Source organism: Topomyia yanbarensis, chromosome 1 (assembly GCF_030247195.1).
Source record: "Topomyia yanbarensis strain Yona2022 chromosome 1, ASM3024719v1, whole genome shotgun sequence".
Taxonomy (NCBI): Eukaryota; Metazoa; Arthropoda; class Insecta; order Diptera; family Culicidae; genus Topomyia; species Topomyia yanbarensis.
In genome coordinates, this window is record NC_080670.1 from 165,318,428 (window position 1) to 165,344,550 (window position 26,123).

The 26,123-nt window shown below is 45.1% G+C and overlaps 2 protein-coding genes across 8 annotated transcripts in view; both read right to left on the reverse strand.

Moving 5' to 3' along the window:
- Positions 1 to 26,123, reverse strand: part of LOC131680260 (fasciclin-1) — a 613,985-nt gene that overhangs the window by 292,901 nt on the left and 294,961 nt on the right. The gene's annotated exons all lie outside the window — the stretch shown is intronic.
- Positions 21,231 to 24,885, reverse strand: LOC131680300 (tigger transposable element-derived protein 1-like). The gene is made up of 2 exons (XM_058961026.1): positions 24,578 to 24,885; positions 21,231 to 22,936 (listed from the first exon to the last, which is right to left on the reverse strand). The coding sequence occupies exons 1-2, from the start codon at positions 24,587 to 24,589 to the stop codon at positions 21,314 to 21,316; spliced, it is 1,635 nt and encodes a 544-aa protein (XP_058817009.1). The 5' UTR covers positions 24,590 to 24,885; the 3' UTR covers positions 21,231 to 21,313.

Below are 26,123 nucleotides of genomic sequence, written 5' to 3' on the forward strand. Positions count from 1 at the left end.
GAGCAATTTAATGGATCATGAGAGACCCCGAGGTAATTGCGAAAAACGTATGAGAAATTGGATGAGGTGTGAAAAAGCGCAATCAGGTCACCTGAGAAACAAGACGTTGATGCAGTCTCATGGGAAATAGGCAAGAGAGAAGTAAACAGTGCCAACACACTATAGGTTACACACATTTTCCTATCTCATCGAGCTGAGTCGTACTTAAACTCTGTCCTCCAGGCAGACATTGTCAATTTTCAAAGTGATTACGTGACCTTTCTATGTTAAAAAAGTCGAAAATAATGTATAGAAATGCTAAACTTCACTCTGTATGTAGACAAGTAGCACATTTCAAATCAGAAAAATCTTCTATCAACGTTAGATGATCATCCATTTATTCATTATGTATTATGCTAAGCTAATTCAAAACAAATGCTCAGCCACCGATGAAAATCAGCTTCCGTACCAACAAATCCCGCTTGACATTTATGCACCTGGGTGACAACGTGGTTAACAAGTAGCTGTAGCTGAAAACTTCCTCTACCACTGCGCCGACCCGAGTTCGCAAACCGAGCGAAAAAGAAAAGGAAGAAGCACATCAACAAAAAGGAACCCAGCAACTATAGTTACACCCCACCCATATGCTGCGCGCAGTTGGCCGCATCCAGTTGTCAACATTCGTTTCCCTTGTCGTTCCCCGAAAGAGGATGCAAACTTTTGTTACATTGTAATGTATGTGGATTAACATTTCACAAATCCCGGCCCATTGTTTACTCATTTTCTCGGCTGTAGTGACAGTGGCGGCAACGATGACAGTTTATATCTTCCGCCCTGCCTTTCCCCTAGTTGCTTACCGGGATGGCCGGACCGGTCTGTTGTATCGGGAGGGATCCGGATGCTGGCTCCGTGTAGATTGGAAATTAATCATTTGTTCGGTAGCATATGGCCAAACAAATCACCCAATGTACGATGATAGATTCATGCTTGGTTTTTATTTAAAAAATACTTATCAATATTAGAAACTGCAGGCCCGCATTTCGGAAGTAAAACTGATTTTCAAAAAAAAAAAACGTTGGAAAAGCTTTTACGAAATTTTAGATGTTTTCGCAAATATGCTGGCAAGAATAGTTTATACAAAAGTATTCGTCTCCGTCCGCGTGTTCATTGCAAGGATTGTGTTCATCATTTTCTAAAGCCGATTTGTTGCAATCATATTTTTCAGCTAAATTTTATCGGTAACATTCACTGTGTTTGTAAAGAAGGGTTTTGGACTCAGATTTCAATCACTAAACTATCATTTTTCGTTACATCTCGAAATAAGCATCCGTTCATCTTCAGGGGCAAAATGGACTTTAAAAAAAATTGTAGACACTTGATCCTGAAGATGATGGCAAGCTCTCTTCGAAACGTCGACCATTAACACAAAATAAAGATTTTGTGATTGTAATGCCACCTTTGAATTTACGTACATACACTCAACATCGGTTCAGGCCAAACTGTTTCACGGAGACGTTCCGCGTCATACATCCTCCGGGTACCATTCGTACGTACGAACTTTTATCTACTTTGTCGTACGTACCTTCCTTCATCTAGGTATGACAACCGGTGCATTCAACATTTCTACACACTGCCAGTTAGCTTGTGCTGCAGTCCGCGGAGACTTATCTTCATTGTGCCAAGCTGGTGGTTTAGGTCAAGACCGATACAGGTTTGCACATTTTTTTTCTACGTATGAGTGAGCTTGTCATATTTCTTCGATAAAGCCGATAAAGCAGGAGGATATAAAGAAGAAATGAATAAACAAATGACGTAGTGGGCTTTTCTGTTGGAGTTTTGTTTCGGTTCGATCATAATTAATTTTCATCGGTAGTTTCGAGATAAAAGATGTCCCTAAGTGTCCGAATAGGAAGATACGAGGTGAAGCTCGGCCTTTTCTCTCTTTTCATCGTGCGCCAATGGATCAGGATGCTCGTCCGGATGTTTATGTTTACTTTTAGGGGCCTGGCGGCCATGCTTAATTTTATAAGTACAAAATTATTGCACTCAAAAATGCCAAACGTTCCCACCTTTCTTTTTCTGCATCTTGGGTTTAGGTAGCTACCTAGTTCCTACACCACAGATATGTATGCAGGACTGCATGCACCTAGATAGGGGGAAATGTTTGCTCTATCTGTAGAAAAAGATCATCCATCCATTAACGGTGAGCAGCAAACAAAAACATTATCATCTCACCTAAAAAGGGCCTTTGTTCCGATCCGGGTTGGGAACTGTCAGGAAAACATATTTTCAAACGGCCAGATTTTGTCACATTGAATAGAGTGTAGGGGAAATAAAAGATTCCCGGGGAGAGATAGATAGAAAGAGAGCGAGCGGGAGAGAGAGAGCAAACAAATGGGAAGGATAACGTAATTGTAATGTTTACATCGTTTTATGAACCCGCGCCGTCAACAAGGAAGGAGGAGTGCGGGAAAATAGATTATCAACGCTTGCAGGGATCGGGTGTGAAAAGGGATTGTTATTCCATTTAGGATTTTTTTTGTGTATCTGGTTTGCCGTGCACAGCGAGTAGAAATGGGATGCCTTTTGTCTGGTGCTACCGGAGCGTGGTGTTTGACATACAAACATCAAACCACAAGGAGTCGAATTGCATGCGCTGATCCTGGGTTAGAAGGTAAACCGGAGCTATAGGTTAGGTTGGCAGGGGTTGGAATGATCCCTCGCAGACGAGAATAATGTGTGTTTGTCGATAATGTTCGCATAATGGGGAATAATTTCTGTTCTATAGCTATGTTGACGAAGGTTAATAATTTCACCCTACAATTACTAATATTTTAATTTATGAAACCGTCAGCTGTTTTTAAAACTTTGCAGTGATGTATGGAAGTCATTCAACGTCCTACACGAAAAACAGTTTTACTGTATTCGTAAACTAGATTTAACGGCATTTCCTCTTCCATCATATGAACCACGCATCTGTGGTATTTATGATTTGTTAGAACACGAAAGGTGAATCGTGATCTATAAACTAAATCAGGAACCGGGGGATCCTTGCATGAAATGAAAAGTATCAAGACCATTTTGATTTTGCGAACAAATTTACATACTGATCATGATCAAAATCAAATGAATTATGAATCAGTTCACGTCATGTACGTTGAACCGTAAACTACACACCTAGAAAAAATAGTGTAAATTTACGTCTCCTGACCCTGACATATACGAACATCAAAAATGACTTAGTTTTACGTTTGATTTTAATTTTACATGACGTTTAATTTCGTAAATCATGTAATTTTACTCCACATATAGCGTTTGTTCTGAATGATAGGAAGTGTAATTTTATGTCATTGCGCATGTAAAGTATATGTTTCAAGTAAAATTAAACGGAACACGGTAATGTTCCGTCATTTAGTAAATTACGGTTTGTTGAATTGTGTCATGTTTGCAATTACGTCAACGATAAAATTCAGATTTTTTTGGTGTGCATGTTTCCAATTCTGTGAATAAAACACACATGGTTCATGATTATCTGTTCACAAAGTTGTGAGCTAGATTTCTTACAGTAACTAAAATAAATTCATTATGGAATTTGCGCTTCCACTTCGTTTCATCAGAATCCGACACTAACTTAGTGACAGGACTAAGCTAGCGCCGGTTTGACGCTAGCTTCAAAAAAACCGAGACACAACTTATGTTCCTGAGGAAACCCCTAGTCAAGAGTGATGTCCCGCAAGAAAAGCAGTTCATTTTAAGCTGATGAGAATTCTAACTAACTAAATCTGGTGCTAGATTGGTCATGTCACTCAAGGCACAAATCTCCGATCAACATGGGGAACGTGCCATTTGAGCCAGACGCTACTGACTGAAGTTAGTGTCGGTTTCTGATGAGACGAAGTCGAAACGCAAAATCCATAGCTAATTTAGTCCAACAAAAAACACACTATAAATCTTACTACAACGAGAATTTTTTTAATCGGTACCATCTACAGCTCGTAATACTCACCCCATGTGGCCCAATAGATTGACGTGCGTGTAAACACCGTTAAGAAGCTTAATTATCACAACAAAACATAACACCCGAAGTCATGTCAGGACATGGCCAAAGTAGGGCGGAGGTAGGGGAAACAAACTACGTTTTCCAATGTCACTGCCAAGCTGGCACTCGGTAGGATTTCATGACCACACAAAATTTACGCTTTATTCAACCCCTAACCTAGCATTAGGTAGGCCGCCACCGGTAAGTTCCACCCCTTTGATGGTGCTGGGAATCGGGATTTTAGATGGTAAAAAACACTTCGAAAATTTTTTTTCCTGGGATTTAAACACACGGTGACGACAACTCGCGTATATTTTGCTGGGACATGAAATTAGCTGTTGTAATTTGTTGCTTTTTAGCTCGTCTAACGTGGGACAAGGGCGATAGAATTAACTGTCAAAATTCACTTCTATGAGAAATTTCGAACAGACCATTACTGGCCTAGCAGAGGCATAGTAGTAAAGTTAGATATGGTATTTGCGTTTCGACTTCGCCTCATCAGAATCCGACACTAACTTAGTGACAGGACTAAGCTAGCTCCGGATTGACGCTAGAGCAAAAAAAACAGAGACACAATTTGTGTTTCTGAGCAAGCGTGACGTCCCACAAGAAAAAGGGCGTATTTCAAGCTAATGAGAACTAAGCCAACTTCTCATCAGCTTGAAATGAGCTTCTTTTCTAGCAGTTCATCACGCTTGACTAAGGCTTTGCTCAGAAACACAAATTGAGTCTCTTTTTTAGAGCTAGCTTAGTCATGTCACTATGTTAGTGTCGGATTCTTATGAGACGAAGTCGAAATGCGAATTCCATAACTGATTTTCACGCGCAAAGATGGTTTTAAACAAATTTCCCGTTAATGTTAATGAAAAAATAGTTTTTACCTTAATAGTTCTGCGCTAAGGTAAAATATAGTAAAATAGCAGTAACGGCCGTTTGTCATAAATTCCGTACAACAATATAATACAACAAAATAGTTGCACCAAGAACTTCAATGAATTTTATTATTCCATGCGGTATATAATTGTGATACATATCGAAGCTTTATATTACTTCTTACGGACTCGGTTTCAAAAACTGCTGAACGCACTTTTTTGATGCCTTCCTTTAGCCTTTGCACAGTGTCCTTTCTAACATCCTTCGAAGCACTCACGAAACTATGGAAAAACACAGTTTATGGTACCAGTTGTTACGAATATCTGAGATTTAAATCCACAAGAGCATATAGCTTGCCATATAAGATACTTTTTAGGAAATTATATTTTTCTTTAACGTTTTAGTTGTTCTCATAGCATCTTTTCGACTAGTTACAATGTTAAATCTGGTCCAGAAAGGAACTTCAACTTTTGGAATACGTTTTATCGTAAAATTACGATTTTTCAAATACTTGCACAAGATAGCCCTTCTGCGTACTAACGCAGACGACGTTGTCTTTTTTTACAATAGAGAAGGCAGTTACGCACTTACCCAGTACACGTACTTAGCACAGGGCGCGGCCAGGGGTCATACCGACTAAACTCAATTTACCCCAGGAACTACCTTCCGGTATTACTTCTGTGGGGATGACAGTAATTAATGTACTAACTTACTCTCGCTCAATGTTCGCACTCACGCTCACCCTACACTCCTCTGCCACGCCACGAGGTATCAATAGCAATAGGTACCAACATTCTACGCTACGCTACGACCCTCCCATCCCGGCATGGACAGTCCATACATTTGTCTATTCACTCGCTCTGCTGTCATCGCTGTGCCACACTTGCCTCAGCATGTGCAGACCATTCACCCATTTTTCCACGCTCAGCCCTTTCCGCTCTAACTAACCAATCACAAGTTAGTCATGCTCGTCGTCTGCTGCTCGGTGCGCCAGATTCTCTGTAACCTGCAGGCAATCTGGGTGGTTGCAAGTGTTCCACTTCTCCACCGCTTGACACATCCTCTGGATAAGGGTATCAGGGGTTGTGTCCCGGCCGCAGACGTCTAGCATTGCTTTTCTTTTGACGTCGAAAAGACGGCATACGAACAGTATGTGCCCCGCCGTTCCCGAACCTGTGGAGGTATTTTCGGAAGTAGCCATGGCCTGACACGAATTGTGTCAGATGGAAGTGAACTTCCTCATGGGGTCTACCCACCCAGCTCGATATGTTAGGTATCAGCCGGTGGGTCCACCTACCTTTCGAGGAGTTATCCCACTCATGCTGCCATCTGGCGACCGAAGCCACCCTGATGCGTTCGCGGGCTCCTCTAGTGCCACGCAGCTCAAAATACTCCTCATCTTCCCGGATGACGCGGTAGGTGCTCTCCAGTTTCTGCAGGTTACTCTTGACCAGGACGGGCCGCCGTACCTGAGGATAGATACGGTAACGCCTGCCAGTAGCCTACGTTTACTGGCGCACACCTTTGAGTTGTTGGACATCATCCTCGATAATGCCGCAACAGCAGTCGAAGCTCTCTTGCACGTATAGTCGACGTGGCTGCCGAAGGTCAGCTTGTCGTCTATAATGACTCCGAGAGACTTCAGACTCCGCTGTGAAGTGATCGCGACTTCTCCCACATGGCTAGCTGCATGTTGTGCTGACTTGCGGTTGTTGACGATAACCACCTCCGTCTTATGCTGAGCGAGCTCCAGGCCTCGCTCATCCATTCCGCCACCGTGTTGATCGCGTGTTCTACGGTTAGTTCTACCTCAGGGATTGACTCCCCATAGACTTCCACGGTTACGTCTCAGAACCCCGTCATACATGAGGTTCCATAATGCCGGGCCTAGGATCGAGCCCTGTGGGACTTCAGCGGCAATAGGAACCCTTTTCTGAACGGCATCGGTCTCATATAGCAGTACGCGATTCTGGAAGTAACTTTCCAGGATCCGGTACATACCCACCGGTAGGCTAAGCCGGTGTAACGAGAGCGCGATGGCATCCCAGCTTGCGTTGTTGAATGCGTTCTTCACATCAAGTGTCACTAACGCACAGTATCGGATACCTCGCCATTTACGTTGGATCGCTATCTCGGCGGTCTTTACCACTGAGTTGATAGCGTTTACCGTGGACTTACCCTCTCGAAAACTAAACTGATTGTTTGGCAGGCCGTCCGTACCTTCTAAGTGCGGGGTTAGCCTGTTGAGGATGATCCTCTTAAGCAGTTTGCCCCTTGTGTCGATCAGTTAAATTGGTCTGTACACCGATGGGTCGCCCGGCGGCTTCCCGGCCTTTGGCAACAGCACCAGTTTCTGCCTTTTCCATCTATCGGGGAAACGGCACTCGTCAAGGCATCTCTGCATAGCTAGCCTGAACATGTTCGGGTTCGCTATGATTGCTGCCTTGAGAGCGCTGTGTGGAACTCCATCCGGCCCTGGAGCTTTGTTCATTGCTAGGGAATTAGCCACTGCGAGTAGTTCTCTATTCGTCACCGGAGCCACCATTTCATCCGTGGCCACACTGTCTCGTGGAGCAGGTGGCTAGGAGCTTGTGACTCGAGACGGGAAGAGTACTTCGATAATCGTCGCCAACCGGTCCGGAGACCGTTCTGGGGGTGAAGAGCCCCCCTTTGGTCTTAGCCATCACGATTCTGTAGGCGTCACCCCACGGATTCGCGTTGGCACTCTCGCACAGGTTGTCGAAACACGCTCTCTTGCTGCTTATAATGGCCTTGTTAAGGGCCAATTTCGCCGCTCGAGACACTTCACGGCGGTTCTCTCTTGCATCCTCGGTGCGAGCTCTTTGCATCCTACGTCTAGCTCTGAGGCAGGCTGACCGTAGAGCTGCAATCTCGGCACTCCACCAGTATACCGGGCATCTGCCGTTTCTTGGCAGTGTTTTTCTCGGCATAGTGGCGTCGCACGCGCGTCATAGAACAGCTACCAGCGCATCCCCGCTTAAACTGTCGGTGTTGGCCGCCAGTCTCAGGGCCGCGCTGAAAGCTTCGCTGTCGAAGTGATTGGACTTCCACCCGCGTACCTGACAGGGATCTCCCGCCCTCGGATGCTGCACACCATAGTTGATCCTAAAGCGGATTGCTAAGTGATCGCTATGGGTGTAGCCTTCGTCTACCCTCCATTCCATGGCTGGAACCAGACTCGGGCTGGCAAATGTTACGTCAATCCACGCCTCCACTCCGTTTCTACGGAATGTACTAACGGAGCCATTATTAGCTAGCACAGTATCGAGTTTCGCAAGCGCTTCCATTAGCGCTTGACCCCTGCTATTTGTACAGCGGCTGCCCCACTCCACTGCCCAAGCGTTAAAGTCTCCCGCTATGACTACCGGTTTCCGGCCTACTAGGTCCGACGAGAGCCTGTCGATCATCTGGTTGAACTGTTCTATGGGCCACATTGATCTTGGCAATCGCAACACCCTCGCCGGAGGGGTGTATTACCTCTTGAACCGGGCACCGTCCCGTTTTTCAGATTGCCACCATCCCAGGCCCGTCCGACACCCAATTGCCGTTTCCGACAGGGATGTTGTACGGGTCTGATAGGAGGGCGACATCTGTCCTCCACTCCGAGACCGACTGCCACAGCAGCTGTTGGGCTGCTGCACAATGGTTAAGATTTAGCTGTGTGACGTTCACGGCTTCTTCTTATTTGCCTCACCGAAGGGACACAAAGGTCCGCCCATAGCATGATTACGGGCTTGCTTCTTAGCGGTGCAGATAAGACATTTATGCGCCTTAGTGCAGCCCCGCTCCTTATGCCCCTCCTCGCCGCAGCGACGACATAGTTTGCTCCTGTCTGTGCCCTTACATTCGTAAGATGTATGGCCGGACTCAAGGCACCGATAGCACCTATCCACTGAAGGCGGCTGGGGTATGCTAATTGGGCATACCGACCTGCCGATCTTCAGTTTATCTTTCACGGTAACCTTTTTGGCATCTGCCTTCAGTAGCCTGAAATAGGCTACTTGGGTGCCGGAGGGTCCCCCTCTCAAGCGCACAGCGGCCCGCTCGATTGTTACGTCGCATTGCTCCTTGGCGGCTGCGACGACATCGTCTGCGGTCGTGAACTCGTCCAGATGCTTACACTGGAGAGTCATTTCCGCCCCTAACGACCTGACCTGGGCATCTTCACCCAGGACCTCTTGGGCCAAGGACTTATACACTGCACTGGATTGTGCGCCTCGCTTCAACACCAGAAGCATTTCGCCTGTGTTGGTGCGTCTCACACTGCGCACGTCTTGCCCGAGGGCCGAGAGGCTTTCGGCCGCCCTCATCGACTTTAGGACGTCGGCGTATTTGTCCTTGTCGGTTTTTAACCACAAGGCCTCGCCTCTGTCCTTGGCCTTCTTCGCGGGTCGCGGTGCATCCGGTGTCGGTGTCGGCTTCTTCTTGGTGACTAGCGTTCAGGGGTTTACGCCCCCCTGCCCCGGTTGCACCGAGTTGCTGGTACCTTCTCTCTGCCCGGCGGGGTCATTCTCGCCCCGGTTTACCTCGACCAAACGGCGTTTGGCCTTGACGGTTACACGCCGTGTGGTGTTGGTTTTTCCACCCTCGCCTGGTGACTTCCTAGGGCGCCTCGCGTTCGACGCCGTCTTGCGCTTGCCCTTCGAGGGGAACTCAGCCGCCGCTTCGAACGACATGGCTGCTCCATAGAAGGGGAAGGCCCCTGTCTGGGTACATCTTCTCTCTTCCCTCCCTCTTGGAGGCCGCTGTCTGGGTTCCTCTGTCAGACTTCTCCCGACATTCCACCCTCTTGGCGTAAGCCTGCTGTTCCTGTCTTGCGACACGAACAGCTTTCCGGAGCACCAGCAGGCTCTGTTTCAGCTCCTTGCTGATATTTTGTTTCGCGCTAGTGAACTCGATTATTGCATCGAGGGGCTCAAAACCGTAGTCCTGTCACTACGTTATTGTCGGATTACTGATGAGACCACTTTGAAACGCAAATTCTGAAACTAATTTTGTTATTGGTGTTGTGACCTTCACGCGCAAATTTTCTCCACCAAGTTTAGTTGTTTCTAGCCCTTATAATCAAACAGCAAAAAGATGGGTGGGTAATGTCAGAGACTTAAATCTTCTGAAAAGTTTTATTAAAACTAGTTAATATTTCGGTATTTCCAATGGAAGTATCGGAAGAGCGGTACACGTGCGATGCAAGTGGGTTGATTTGAGGTGTTGCATGAAATTGACATCATCGCCGTCCAAAATTAAATTCGAAATGATCGTGGCAAAAAATGCGTAAACTCGAAGACAGCGATACATCGAGTGCACTGCAAGCCTGTTTTTCGATACTTTCTTAATAAACTGAAATACTATTAAAAATAATTTTCAATTCGATGTTTTGTTCTCAAATATCGGACGGAATTATCGAAACGCGATTTTGCTATGATCACTACAGCAATCCGAACTGCTGTGCTTGCGGGACATCGTCCGTGAACAGTTGCTTGCACAAGTGGTGTATCACTTTCAATTTAGCGTCTATCTTCGTGGAGCACGTTGGTCTGCCAATTACTGATGAGACGATGGCGAAACGCAAATAGGGCTTACTACAATGTTTGATACTGTGTCGTCTTGCACAGAATGCTTTTACTTCAATTTTATCCACAGAATATTACCCTTGACATTTTGTATTTTGGGGTCTGCAAATGTCAATGATACGATATTCTATAAATCTCTTTGTAATGGTCTTTGAGCATTGTAACGAGTGGAAATGGCTTTCTCAGTCAATTTAGCTTAAGGCAACTAATTTTACTTAAAATGCACGACGTTTCGGCCGTTTTTTATTAACCTTTTTCAAGAGGAACTAAAATGGGCATATGTAAAGTTTGTGTTCCACGACATCCTAAGACTATTACATGACATCAATACTATAATTTAACCTGAATCGAGCCCATTTCATATTAAAACGCCATCGTGACAAGAAATGGCAAATGAAAAGCATTTTTCTCGCAATCGTGATACCAATTAAAACACTGATTCCCATAATTGATCGTCGAAGGCTGGGTTAATTGGTCGCTCTTATAATGCAATTCCCTACTTCCCTACAGTGAGTGCGAGTAGCTAGCTGCTCACATCTGAAACGCATATATTCATGTACACGGTAGAACAATCAACCCAATTACTATTCCACTTTCCGCTGTACCATTAGTGATTAATTTCCTTGTCAACAGCGAGCACGGATGACGTCATGGAAACCGGCAGAACTAGCCGAACAGAAAGCGTCAACATCCGCCGCGTCCAGCCCGGGCATGTACGTAACGTACGTACACTTCTGGACTTTTCCCCTAGCAATTTTCATACATGTGGAGCACGTCGTATTTAGCTCTGCTATCAGCTTTTCCGAGCAACCGAGGACGACTTGCTTTTCGCGTATTCAAGGCATGCATGCATATTTCGTTCGCGGTTCCAGCAGTTAGCGGTAATCTCATGTAAAATATATAAAAAAATGGAACTCGTAAACATGCTTGGGACGGAGTGCGGAATCGTTCGCTTGAGAATGTCTGTAAGTCCATAAAGTTCGGATTCGAAAGAAAGTGTATAAAATTTGACAATTTCTTGCGGGGTATCACGCAAGACTAGGAGTTTGCTCCAAAATATGAATAGTTTTTTTTTGTTTTGATTATAGAGGTTATAACCTTAAGGTCATTCGCCTATGTGCGGGGCCGGGACTCGAACCCAGGTGCGCTGCGTACAAGGCAATCGATACGCTACGCCCACCCCCTACATATGAATAGTGTTTTTGGAGCTAGCGTCAATCCTGTCACTAAGTTAGTGTCGGATACTGATGAGACGAAGTCGAAAAACAGATAATATAACTAATCCCAAATAAGTTTCAAACTTGACGGTGTCGTTAGTTGAGTGGTACAGCCGACCGCTTCTGACGCCAGTAGGTCAGGTTTTATTCTCAGCCGAAGCCATTGATGTTTTCTTCGGAAAGGAAGTAAAGCTGTTGGACCCGCTCCATGTGTTGATGGACCGATACCTTGGGTCTAGTTGGTGTAGTCACCTCTCCGGCGTCAGTTATAGGAACTCAGTGCGGATAGAAACGTTTCAAACTAATTACTAATAACTGAACTTACTAGCTTCACTGCCCAAACGATCAAAATATGTCACTGGGTTAGCAAACCAAAAGGTAGCTTCACACAATAATCCCATCCGTGCCCAAGCCCCCTACGAAGGTGCTGGGGCGTTTGACTTTTCAAACTAGCGCGGGGTTATGACAAAACTCTCCCTCCACTCCAATCCACAGGCCCGTGGTAAATGCGCGCGAATGCAGGCTAACGCGAATGTACAAAACAGACCCGACAGCTGGATTAAGGATCGCAGTTAAATCGTGCACGTGCTTCAGTTGCTTCGCCGTTCGCAGACCAACTCTGCTAATGATTTATGACTTCATCAGAGACGAAATTGCATGTGTAAGAGAAAGCGGGAGTAGTGAAAATTTGAGCTTTGCCCGGTGAAAAACTTCTGCTTATCACGAAAAATACGAGAAAATGGTGCAGCGTTCTCGTTCGTTGCGCCGTTGCGTTCTCCGGAAATTGGGTCATTAAACATTTTACAGCGTGATAATTAGTTAGCAATATTGCAAAGTTAGGCACTCACCGATTCCCGGGGTGCTTAGTTCGGTCGAGCGAGGTGCTAATAGCTTCCCAATCTGATCTGCTCATCTGCATCGATGCATACAGGAATTAATGCACGAAAAAGTTTTCTGAATCGGAAAAACCGACCATTTTCCAAAGTGACGCAACCCTAAATCTATTAGATAGATTACTATTCCCAAATGCAATTATACCGAGCCGAGTCGTAAAATTAGTTAAAACAGCACTACTAGCGTCGCCAATTTAGCAACAAGCTTTCACTACCGCACAACACCACACACCAACTGTTGGGGAGAGGCCCGGTACCGGAAAATTGTCCCCGGGAGGGACATTGTGCAAAGGGATTTCAACTAAACGAGCCGGCTCGGATAAATTTAGACACACACACACACACACCCGAAGTCTGAAGTTAGCAGAAGAGTCTGTGTTAACACTGTCCCAGCCGAGGAGCCGAGGTAGCCTCCGAATAGGGTGCCCGCACTATGCTCATTGAGCGTAGTGGTTAAATATTGGACCAAGTGATAGGCAGCAAAAGTTGAAAATATGTTTCAACTTCGTTTCATCAGTATTTGCCAGACCGACTTAGCCCCCAGGTAGATAAAAGTTGATTGAATGTTCAGCGTTCTGTGTTGTAGTAATGTCACGCTTATATCAAATCGTCGATTGATTTTTATTATTTATCCTTCGATTTGCGAGAAAGCGATTTGAACACATGTTAAAAGATTCGTATTTCTATGAATTCCTAATCCGAATCTCTAAATCCGTGCGAAATTTCGAGAGAATTTCCGCGCGATGTTCCGTGGGAAATTCCGTGCGAAACTTCACAAGGAATTACGCGTGGAGCTTTGCGCGGAATTTCGCGCGGAAGTTCGCACGGAATTTCGTACGGGATTTCGCATGGAATTTCGCAGGAAATTTCGCGCGGAATTTGGCACGAAATTTAACACGTGGAATGTCGTTCGGAATTTGGCACGAAATTTTACACGAAATTTTGCACAAAATTTCACACGAAATTTTGCGAGGAATTTCACACGAAATTTCGCATGGAATTTTGCACGGAATTTCGCACTGAATTTCGCACAGAATTTCACGCGGAATTTCGCATGGAATTTCGTACGAAATTTCACACGAAATTTCGCACGAAATTTCACACGGAATTTCGCTCGAAAATTGGCACGGAATTTCGCACGATATTCCGCTCGGAATTTCAGGCGGAATTTCGCATGAAATTTCGCATGAAATTCGCAAGGGATTTCGCTTGAAAAATGGCACGGAATTTCGCACGAAAATTGGCACGGAATTTCGCCCAAATTTCACATGGAATTTCACACGGAATTTCGCACGATATTCCGCTTGGAATTTTAGGCGGAATTTCGCATGAAATTTCGCATGAAATTCGCACGGGATTTCGCTCGAAAATGGCACGGAATTTTGCACGGAATTTCGCACGGAATTTCGCCCGAATTTCACACGGAATTTCGCACGGAATTTCACACCGAATTTCGCATGGAATTTCGCATCGAATTTTGCACGGAATTTCGCACGGAATTTCGCTCCAAATTTCACACGGAATTGCGCACGGAATTTCAGGCGGAATTTCGCACGGGATTTCGCTCGAAAATTGGCACAGAATTTCGTACGCAATTTCGCACGAAGTTTCACACGGAATTTCGCGTGGAATTTCACACGGAATTTCGCGTGGAATTTCACGCGGAATTTCGCACGAAATTCCGCTCGGAATTTCAGGTGGAATTTCGCATGAAATTATGCACGGGATTTCTCTCGCAAATTGGCACGGAATTTCGCCCGAATTTCACACGGAATTTCACACGTAATTTCGCACGAAATTTCACATGGAATTTCGCACGGAATTTCGCACGGAATTTCGCACGGAATTTGGACAAAATTTCACAGGAAATTTTACACGGAATTTCACGCGGCATTCGCACAGATGTTGGAACGGAAAATCGCTCGAAAATTGGCACATAATTTCGCACGGCATTTCGCACGGAATTTCGCACGAAATTTGGCACGGAATTTCGAACGAAATTGGCACGGAATATCGCTCGGAATTTCAGGCGGAATTTCGCACGAAAATTGGCACGGAATTTCGCCCGAATTTCGCACGTAATTTCGCACGGAATTTCGCACGAAATTTCGCACGGAATTTCGCAGGGAATTTCTCACGGAATTCCGCTCGGAATTTTGCACGGAATTTCTCACGAATATTGGCACGGAATTTCACGTGGAATTTCGCGCATTTTCGCACGAAATTTCGCAAGGAATTTCTTGCGGAATTTCGCACGGAATTTTGCGCGGAATTTCGCACGGAATTACGCACGAAATTTGGTACGGAATTCCGCTAGGAATTTCATGCAGAATTTTGCACGAAATTTCGCACGGTATTTCACACGAAATTTCGCACGGAATTTCGCACGAAATTTGGCACGGAATTTCGAACGAAATTTGGCACGGAATATCGCTCGGAATTTTAGGCGGAATTTCGCACGAAAATTGGCACGGAATTTCGCCGGAATTTCGCACGTAATTTCGCGCGGAATTTCGCACGGAATTCCGCAGGGAATTTCTCACGGAATTCCGCTCGGAATTTTGCACGGAATTTCTCACGAATATTGGCACGGAATTTCACGTGGAATTTCGCGCAATTTCGCAAGGAATTTCTTGCGGAATTTCGCACGGAATTTTGCGTGGAATTTCGCACGGAATTTTGCGCGGAATTTCGCACGGAATTACGCACGAAATTTGGTACAGAATTCCGCTAGGAATTTCAGGCAGAATTTCGCACGAAATTTCGCACGGTATTTCGCACGAAATTTGGCACGGAATTTCGCACGAAATTTGGCACGGAATTTCGAACGAAATTTGGCACGGAATATCGCTCGGAATTTCAGGCGGAATTTCGCACGAAAATTGGCACGGACTTTCGCCGGAATTTCGCACGTAATTTCGCGCGGAATTTCGCACGGAATTTCACACGGAATTTCGCACGGAATTTTGCACGAAATTTCGCAGGGAATTTCTCACGGACTTCCGCTCGGAATTTTGCACGGAATTTCGCACGGAATTTCGCACGAATATTGGCACGGAATTTCACGTGGAATTTCGCGCATTTTCGCACGAAATTTCGCAAGGAATTTCTTGCGGAATTTCGCACGGAATTTTGCGCGGAATTTCGCACGGAATTTTGCGCGGAATTTCGCACGGAATTCCGCTCGGAATTTCAGGCGGAATTTCGCACGAAATTTGGCACGGAATTCCGCTCGGAATTTCAGGCGGAGTTTCGCACGGGATTTCTCACGAAAATTGGCACGGAATTTCGCGTGGAATTTCGCTCATTTTCGCACGAGATTTCGTGCGGAATTTTGCACGGAATTTTGCGCGGAATTTCGCACGGAATTTCGCACGGAATTTCGCACGAAATTTCGCACGGAATTTCGCAAGGAATTTCGCAGGGAATTTCTCACGGAATTCCGCGCGGAATTTCGCACGGAATTTCGCACGAAATTTCACACGGAATTTCGCACGAAATTTCACACGAAATTTCATTTCGCACGGAATTTTTCACGGAATTTCGCGCCGAATTTCGCACGGAATTTTGCTCGGAATTTCCGGCGGAATTTCGCACGGGATTTTGCACGAAAATTGGCACGGAATTTCGTACGAAATTTCGCGGAATTTTGTGCGGATTCGCACATAACTTCGCACGGAATTTCGTACGGAATTTCGCGCGGAATTTCGCACGGAATTTCACACAAAACTTCGCACAAAATTTTGCACGGAATTTCTCACGAAATTTCGCACGGAATTTCGCACGAAATTTGGCACGGAATTTCGAACGAAATTTGGCACGGAATATCGCTCGGAATTTCAGGCGGAATTTCGCACGAAAATTGGCACGGAATTTCGCCGGAATTTCGCACGTAATTTCGCGCGGAATTTCGCACGGAATTTCACACGGAATTTCGCACGGAATTTTGCACGAAATTTCGCAGGGAATTTCTCACGGACTTCCGCTTGGAATTTTGCACGGAATTTCGCACGAATATTGGCACGGAATTTCACGTGGAATTTCGCGCATTTTCGCACGAAATTTCGCAAGGAATTTCTTGCGGAATTTCGCACGGAATTTTGCGCGGAATTTCGCACGGAATTTTGCGCGGAATTTCGCACGGAATTCCGCTCGGAATTTCAGGCGGAATTTCGCACGAAATTTGGCACGGAATTCCGCTCGGAATTTCAGGCGGAGTTTCGCACGGGATTTCTCACGAAAATTGGCACGGAATTTCGCGTGGAATTTCGCTCATTTTCGCAAGAGATTTCGTGCGGAATTTTGCACGGAATTTTGCGCGGAATTTCGCACGGAATTTCGCACGGAATTTCGCACGGAATTTCGCACGAAATTTCGCACGGAATTTCGCAAGGGATTTCGCAGGGAATTTCTCACGGAATTCCGCGCGGAATTTCGCACGGAATTTCGCACGAAATTTCACACGGAATTTCGCACGAAATTTCACACGGAATTTCGCACGAAATTTCACACGAAATTTCATTTCGCACGGAATTTTTCACGGAATTTCGCGCTGAATTTCGCACGGAATTTTGCTCGGAATTTCCGGCGGAATTTTGCACGAAAATTGGCACGGAATTTAGTACGAAATTTCGCGCAGAATTTCGCACGGAATTTCACACAAAACTTCGCACAAAATTTTGCACGGAATTTCGCACGGAATTTCGCACGAAATTTGGCATGGAATCTCGCACGAAATTTCACACGGAATTTCGCACGGAATTACGCGCGGAACTTCGCACGGAATTACGCACGAAATTTGGCACGAAGTTCCACTCGGAATTTCAGGTGGAATTTCGCACGAAATTTCGCACGGCATTTCGCACGAAAGGCACGGAATTTCGCGTGGAATTTCGCGCATTTTCGCACAGAATTTTGCACGGAATTTCGCATGGAATTTCGCACGGAATTTCGTACGGAATTTCGCGCGGAATTTCGCACGGAATTTCACACAAAACTTCGCACAAAATTTTGCACGGAATTTCGCACGAAATTTGGCATGGAATCTCGCACGAAATTTCACACGGAATTTCGCACGGAATTACGCGCGGAACTTCGCACGGAATTACGCACGAAATTTGGCACGAAGTTCCACTCGGAATTTCAGGTGGAATTTCGCACGAAATTTCGCACGGCATTTCGCACGAAAGGCACGGAATTTCGCGTGGAATTTCGCGCATTTTCGCACAGAATTTTGCACGGAATTTCGCATGGAATTTCGCACGGAATTTCGCACAGAGTTTTGCTCCGAATTTCACACGGAATTTCAGGCGAAGTTTCGCACGAAATTTCGCCCGGGATTTCGCTCGAAAATTGGCACGGAATTTCGCACCAAATTTCGCACGAAATGTCGCACGAAATTTCACACGGGATTTCGCACGGAATTACACGCGGCATTCGCACGCAATTTCGCACGGAACTTCGTACGAAATTCCGCACGGAATTTTGCTCGGAATTTTCGGCGGAATTTCGCACGGGATTTCGCTCGAAAATTGGCACGGAATTTCGTACGAAATTTCGGGCGGAATTTTGTGCGGATTCGCACATAACTTCGCACGGAATTTCGCACGGAATTTCACACGGAATTTCGCACGAAACTTCGCACGCAAATTTCGCACGGAATTTCGCACGAAATTTGGCACGGAATTTCGCAGGGAATTTCGCACGGAATCACTCACGAAATTTGGCACGGAGTTCCACTCGGAATTTCAGGCGGAATTTCGCACGAAATTTCGCACGACTTTTCGCACGAAAGGCACGGAATTCGCGTGGAATTTCGCGCATTTTCGCACAAAATTTCGCCCGGAATTTTGCACGAAATTTTGCACGGAATTTCGCACGAAATTTTGCACGGAATTTCGCACGAAATTTCGTACGGATTTTCGCACGAAATTCCACACAGAATTTCGCACGGAATTTCAGGCGAAATTTCGCACGAAATGTCGCACGAAATTTTACAGGGAATTTCGCGCGGAATTTCGCAAGAAATTTCGCTCGAAATTTGGCACGGAATTCCCCTCGGAATTTCGCACGAAATTTCGCACGGGATTTCGCTCGAAATTTGGCACGGAATTTCGCGTGGAATTTCGCACGAAATTTCACACTGAATTGTGCACGGAATGCCGCACGGAATTTCGCGCGGAATTTCGTGCGAAATTTCGCACGAAATTTGGCACGGAATTTCAGGCGGAATTTCGCACGAAATGTCGCACGAAAATTGGCACGAAATTTCGCGTGGAATTTCGCGCATTTTCGCACGGAATTTCGCACGGGATTTCGCTCGAAAATTGGAACGGAATTTCGCCTGAATTTCGCACGGAATTTCGCACGAAGTTTTACACGGAATTTCGCACGAAAATTCACACGAAATTTCGTACGGAATTTCGCACGGAATTTCGCGCGGTATTTCGCACGGAATTTCGCGCGGTATTTCGAACGGAATTTCTTACGGAATTTCTCACGGAGTTTCGCGCTGAATTTCGCATGGAATTTCGCACGGAATTTCGCACGAAAATTGGCACGAAATTTCGCACGGAATTTCTTCCGAATTTCGCACGGAATTTCGCACGGAATTTCGCACGGAATTTCGCATGGAATTTCGCACGGGATTTCACACGAAATTTCACACGAAATTTCACACGAAATTTCGCACGGAATTACTCACGGAATTTCGCACGGAATTTCGCACGGAATTTCGCACGGAATTTCGCACGGGATTTCACACGAAATCTCACACGAAATTTCGCACGGAATTGCTCACGGAATTTCGCGCCGAATTTCGCATGGAATTTCGCGCCGAATTTCGCACGGAATTTCGTACGGAATTTCATGCGGCATTCGCACGGAATTTCGCACGGAACTTCGCACGAAATTTCGCACGAAATTTCGCACGGAATTTCGCACGAAATTTCGCACGAAATTTCGCACGAAATTTCGCACGAAATTTCGCACGGAATTTCGCACGAAATTTGGCACGGAATTTTGCATGGAATTTCGGACGAAAATTGGCACGGAATTTCGCACGGAGTTTCACGTGGAATTTCGCGCATTTTCGCACAAAATTCGGACGGAATTTCGCGCGGAATTTCGCACATATTTCGCAAGGAATTTCGCACGGAATTTCGCGCGAAGTTTCGCACGGAATTTCGCACGGAACCTCGCACGAAATTTCGCACGGAATTTCGCACGAAATTTGGCACGGAATTCCGCTCGGAATTTCGAACGAAAATTGGCACGAAATTTGGCATGGAATCTCGCACGAAATTTCGCACGGAATTTCGCGCGGAATTTCGTTCGGAATTTCGCACGGAATTTCGCACGGAATTTCGCACGGAATTTCGCACATATTTCGCAAGGAATTTCGTACAGAATTTCGCACGGAATTTCGCGCGAAGTTTCGCACGGTATTTCGAACGAAATTTGGCACGGTATTTTACATGCATTTTCACGCGGAATTTCGCGTGGAATTTCGCACGAAATTTGGCACGGAATTTCGCGCGAAATTTTGTACGAAATTTCGCAAAGAATTTCGGGCGGATTTTCGCGCGTCCAATTTCGTGCGAAATTCCATGCAAAATTTCGTGTGACATTTCGTGTAAAATTCCGTGCGAAATTTTGAAACTTTCGCGCAAAATTCGCTTGAGATCCGGGATCTCATTTTAGACCGTGTTGTGTCGAGTTTTGGATTTCACGGCTTTATGGTCCTAAGTCAGTGCTACATACTGCTGAGACGAAGTCGAAACGCAATTCATAGCTTATAGTATTTTTTTTAATAAGTATGAACGAATACAACATACTTCAACATCTATGAGGTGTTCAACAAGTGTTAAAACATTTAGTATTATTTCACTTAACAAAAAAATTCCCATTCGAAAAATCCTAGTCACCCTAACCGAGGATCACTGACACTGTGCGATGCCCGAAGGAAATATGAACGTGTAATTAAAATTGTTCTTCTCCCGTTCGGCTGCTGCTCCTGGGTGGATCCGGATCTGTTTGAAACCGACAGTGGAGGCAGGGAGGAAAGCTAATATTTGTCCTGCCTTGGAGCAGTGGATATGTATGGATGGATAGACGGTAGAGGACACGGTGAGCGAACCCGGGTGAAAGCTTGAAAGCAGCAGCCAGTCAGCCAGCCATGGGGGCGATAAGAAACTTAAAAGATGCTTTCCTGTTCGCATAATGCTCCGAGCAGGCAGAAGTGAAAACTTTTCATTAGCGCGCGTGTTTGGGAGTCGCACCATACCAGGACGACGACGACGACGGTGGCAGACAGATTCTGAAGTACGCTTCGAAAGTTTACAATTGTGTTTGCTTCTGTCTTTATTTCTCTATTAGAATGGTTCTGTTGTACTTTTCAAGCACGTCAAGAGTGGGAAAGTTATAGGAAGCTACTTGGCGTTGCGCTTGAGGGTTCGTTTTTCCCCTGCACAGTACATTGTCGGTTTCTTTTACCGCAGTATGACGATAAGCAGAGGTTCTAGTTAACCATACTTGGAGTTTCTCGTCTATGTGTAACTCTTTTAACGTGTCGGTTGATTATTTAAAGGCCTAATAACGAGTTATGTGTGAGTTTTTCTTGTCGGCGAGAATGGCTGAAATCACCACACAATTCAAAGGAAAAGTCATCATAGTATTTGTCAATTAAAAAAATGAAGCCGTACCACTTATCAGTTCAACAATTTATTGCAGTGGATCGTCGTCTGAATCCAGCTCAATAACCTCCTCTTTGATTTCAATATCAAGCGAATTCTGCTCCGGCATCAATTCGTGTCTCATTTCCATAGCCAACGAGGCCACCTGTTGCAAGCGTTTCGTTATGCCACGGGCCCGCATTCTATTCTTGTCCAGCCCTTCGAAGAAGTGTTGCGCATTCGCCAGCGCCGCTAGATGCTCTTCAATCTGTCCAATCAGTGCATGCCGTTCAGCGGGATCGATCTGCTCGACCGATTCTTCTCGCATCTCAACAATTTCTTCAGCTACGTTCGAACTGGGAATGATGGAACTCTCCCGTTCCTGATCCTCCTGTAGCCGGTGAAAGATCTTTAAAATCTCTTCATTGGTAAGCTCGCGCGGTGTGATTTGTTCCAGAATGTCTTCCTGTGTCATCTGGGACAGGCCCAGTTTCTGCAACAAATTTACTATATCACTAACAATTCCAGCGTTGAAGTATTGTTCCGGTTCTGTATCCAACAGGTTAACCCATCCGTTTCTTAGAACTGACTTGTGCAAAAAGTGTATTGACCTTTCCAAAGCTACTATTCCATCAGTGATCGAAAAGAGATTCCACGATTCCTCGAGAGACTTGCCTGAGTTAACTTCTCTGGTAAGTTTTTGGCACACCTGCTTCATGTACACGGCTCTCAAATGAGTCAGAATTCCTTGGGCGGCCGGGAGACAAGACGAGTTACAATCAGCAGGTAGTGTAACGACATCGATCGCCTGGTTCTGTAGCTTCGGGGAGAAGTTGTGATTATGGGCAAGCACTAGTACCGCTTGAACGAGTAACCTTTTCCGCCGGAGATAGTTTTGAACTTCGGGAACACATATATCGCTAAACCAACTGTTTAGATCCTGTTCTGTTATTGATCCGGCCCGGTCTTGTTGCAAAAATGACGATTCGACAGGGTTTACACTTTGGCTAAAATCAGCGTTTAGAAGAATAGGCTTTACAACAAAATCACCGGATGCATTGCTGCAGAAGATCAAGGTCGACTTTTCCGCACCGTTTAGTCCCGGCAGTTGTTTCCACCAGAATGGCGTGTTTTCCACCGAAAAAATCTGATCCCGCGTAAAACCACGATCTTCAACCATAGACAGAAACGATTGCTTGAATTCGATTTCGCTGGGCGGAGCCCGATCCTGATGAGGCCGCAACTCCAACAGTTGATATTTTCGCTTGAGCCTTTCGAACCACCCGTTGCTGGCGTAGAAGCCGCCTTCATCTGCGGACGCACCACCCTGCCGGACGAGTTCGAACAGTTGCAGTGCCTTGGTGCGAACTTTCGTATACCAAACCGGCAATCGTTTGGCACGCAAATCGTCAAACCACACCATCAGACAGGCTTCCGTCTTTACGAAGCGAAGGGCCCGCGTTCTAAGTGAACCCGCGGCCATCGTCGGCGTCACACTGTTGGCATTGGCCCGGATAGCGGCCTCCTGTTTACGCATGTGTCGGATGGAGGATTCGTTAACGTTGTACTCGCGAGCGATTGCCGTCGGACCCATCCCGGTGGCCAGCAGGTTTACGATGCGGAGTTTCTCCGTCAGGGTGAAAGCGCGCCGGCGCCGCTTGGAGCTGGAGGGCTGAGAATGAGATCGAAGGGAAGGTGATGAGGGTCTTTATGGAGATGTGAGTTACATTTTCTAAGGTTAATTTCAAATTTCGGTACGAGAGGTGATGTTGAATAGTTATTTTCAATATTGAATGAAACAATAACTAGGGATAACAACCCACTCCCCCATCGTAGCATTTCGTCACAAACTTCTAAATACCCCCTGGTAATTACGTAGCTTGGCAGAAATTCTCCCCCCCCCTCCTTGTCACCGTAAAATTAAAAAAAACGATGTAGGTTATTCCCCTTTAAAAAAGCTACGTAGCATGACATGACCCCCTACCCCCCTATCGTAACACATCATCACAAAATACAATACTCCCCCCTTCCCCATATAATGCTACGTCATTTATGGATGATCCCTTTTGAAACTAGTGTAACCATAAGATCTTCAAAAATCTGTAAATATCTGCAACCAAATTAAAAAATCTGCAAATATCTGCGTCATCGAAAAAATCTGCAGCTGAAATTAAATCTTGAGCGTTTTTTCAAAACGTCATATCTGCAATGAGTTACTCTCTTTGTTTACTTTCTCTTTCGCTTTTTACGGCGTCACTATAACACTTTTCACTTATTTTACAGTACAGATCGAAAGACGGTGGTTTTAACTAGCATATTATGCAAAGAGCTGAGGGATAAATGTTAAAGTGACGGAATTATTAACAGAAGAGAAAGTAAACAAAGAGAGTAACTCATAGCAGATATGACGTTTTGAAAAAACGCTCAAGAAATGTCTGCGAATTTGCAGACATGTCTGCAAATCTGGCGTCTCTGAACGGACCCTACACGAGACAAGGATTTTGGTAATACAATATTGACGAGACCACTTCAATACGTCAATCCCATTTAAATGGTATGGCATCAATATTTTCAACATCCTCTCACACCATCAATATTATGATCAATTGTTAAGTTATTAATGAACTATCGTTTAGTTCCATTTTCATCAATTTCTATGCACTAATAAGTGAGATATTGGAAAAAACAATTTGGTTCGCATCGAGTTCACGTTCATTTTCACCGAAGGTGTAAATAGGCCTTAAATTGGATTCTAGAATTTTGAAAGCTAGCTTTTACGCCCAAATCCTGTTTGGCGAATAAGTATTAGGCTTGTTCCAGTACCAGGAGAAACTGGAAGTACTCCGGAGCAAACAGGGAGAAAATCGTTCCTGTACTATCTTCTTCTCTTTTTTCTTCTTCTGGTGGTAAACCGGAGTGATAAGGAGAAAGAATTTTTTGCTCCGGAGCAACAATGAGTAACTTCCTTGTACTGGAACAAACCTATTGTCACTTTGAAAAACGGCAATTCTCGATAAACATATGATTACGGCTTAAAAGCCAACTGTCAAAATTCTCTTTGAAAGGAAATTCCGGGCAAACTGCTACTGGTCGAACACAGTTCACAGCAGTTAATGAAAGAGAAAACTATTTTCTTTTGTTTACTACCATATCGAGAATTGATATTTATATCTGCAAAAAAAATTTTTGGCAGCACGGTGCCTTAACGTATAGGTACTTCCTCACAGAATAAAAAACAAATCTGTGTTTGACGCGGGTAAGCAGCAATCACACAATAATTACACTACAAATAACCAAATCAATCGAAACTTACCGCATTATCCATTTAATTTTCCAGCACAATGTTTTCGTTAGCAACACAAAACAAATTACCACGCCGCCGGACTAAAACACCCGAGCTACGGCGGCAATACGTTCCCGGTCTGTATTTTCGCGTATCGATCGGTGCTGCTACCGACCGGTCCGGTCAGCACTGCTGGGTGGTGGTTGTACAGAATGTGGATGTACGAAAAAACACGCGCTCTCTCGTATAGCACGGTTTGCCTGTGTTGGTACGGTCGCTCCGCGTCGAGGGGAACAGTCTGCTCTCCTATTGAGCGGTTTTGTTTACCGCATCTTTTCCTATATATGTACAGTTATGAGACGAAGGTGGAAGTTCTATATCATGGGACGACTGTACCTGGCTGGTTGGTTTGATGGAGAGTAAAAGATGAATAAATTATCTTTTTTGTACGAACGTGCTGTGGGAGAGTTAGTCGGAACGCGTTGTATGAGTTAGGTGAGAGCATTGAAAGCATTGGAATGGTTGGCGGAAGGGCATTTGGTATACCAGAGTTGCCTAGTTAAAATGATTTTTGTTGTCCGGATTCGGCGTTGGTTGGGAAATTTTTTTTTCATGGTTTTTTTAGTGTTTCGGATTCTCCTCGCCAGTAACTAGCTCCAACTTAATGCTACTAAGATAAGTCGTGTGACTTTTTGTATTTTAGTGTATAACAAACACCAATTTGGGGCTGGTTCGGACATATCTAACTTGTATTAAGTCGGTGCTAGTTACTGATGAGGAGAATCCGAAACACTAAAAACCATACATTATGTCCTTATGCATAAAATTTAGCCTTATCCAAAATTGTTCCCGTTTGGGAATTTTGCAAAACTTTATAGTAATTGTTCCGAATCGCGGCTTTTTCGAAAATAGGGTTAATTTCTTTTGGAAATGGTTCTAAATGGTCTATTTTATAACAAGCAATGAAAAAAATTCGGGGGGAAAGCTTTAAAGTAGTTTAAACTGGAAAAATAAGTTGTTCCCACTTACTTTACTAACAATGGCATTGTTCATGAGAAAATGACGTTAAGGGTGAAGGTAGTGTGATTCGGCTTTGCCGCATAGTTGAGTTCAAGGATTCGAAGCGGCACAAAGCCGCTGAGAAACCGACGGACGAGGTGGTTTTGATCTTGCTATTGAAGGGTGCAATCAAACCTGTAATCCACTCGTTTGCCCGGTATACTCAAACAGGGGCTATCCCTAGTTTAAGTCCGACTGAGCGGCAGCGAAGTCGGACAGCACTTGAATGAAGCGATGTGGCTACATTCGGCACTGACATTTTATTTTTGTAAATAAATACTATCCTATTGTTACTAAATTAAACATTGTTAATGCCTAATGTGGCTACGCCACATCGCTTTTTGCCATGCTGTCCGACTTCGCTGCCGCTCAGTCGGACTTAAACTAGGGATAGCCCCTGTTTGAGTATACCGGGCAAACGAGTGGATTACAGGTTTGATAGCACCCTTCGGTAGCAAGATCAAAACCACCTTGTCCGTCGGTTTCCCAGCGGCTTTGCGCCGCTTCGAATCCTTGG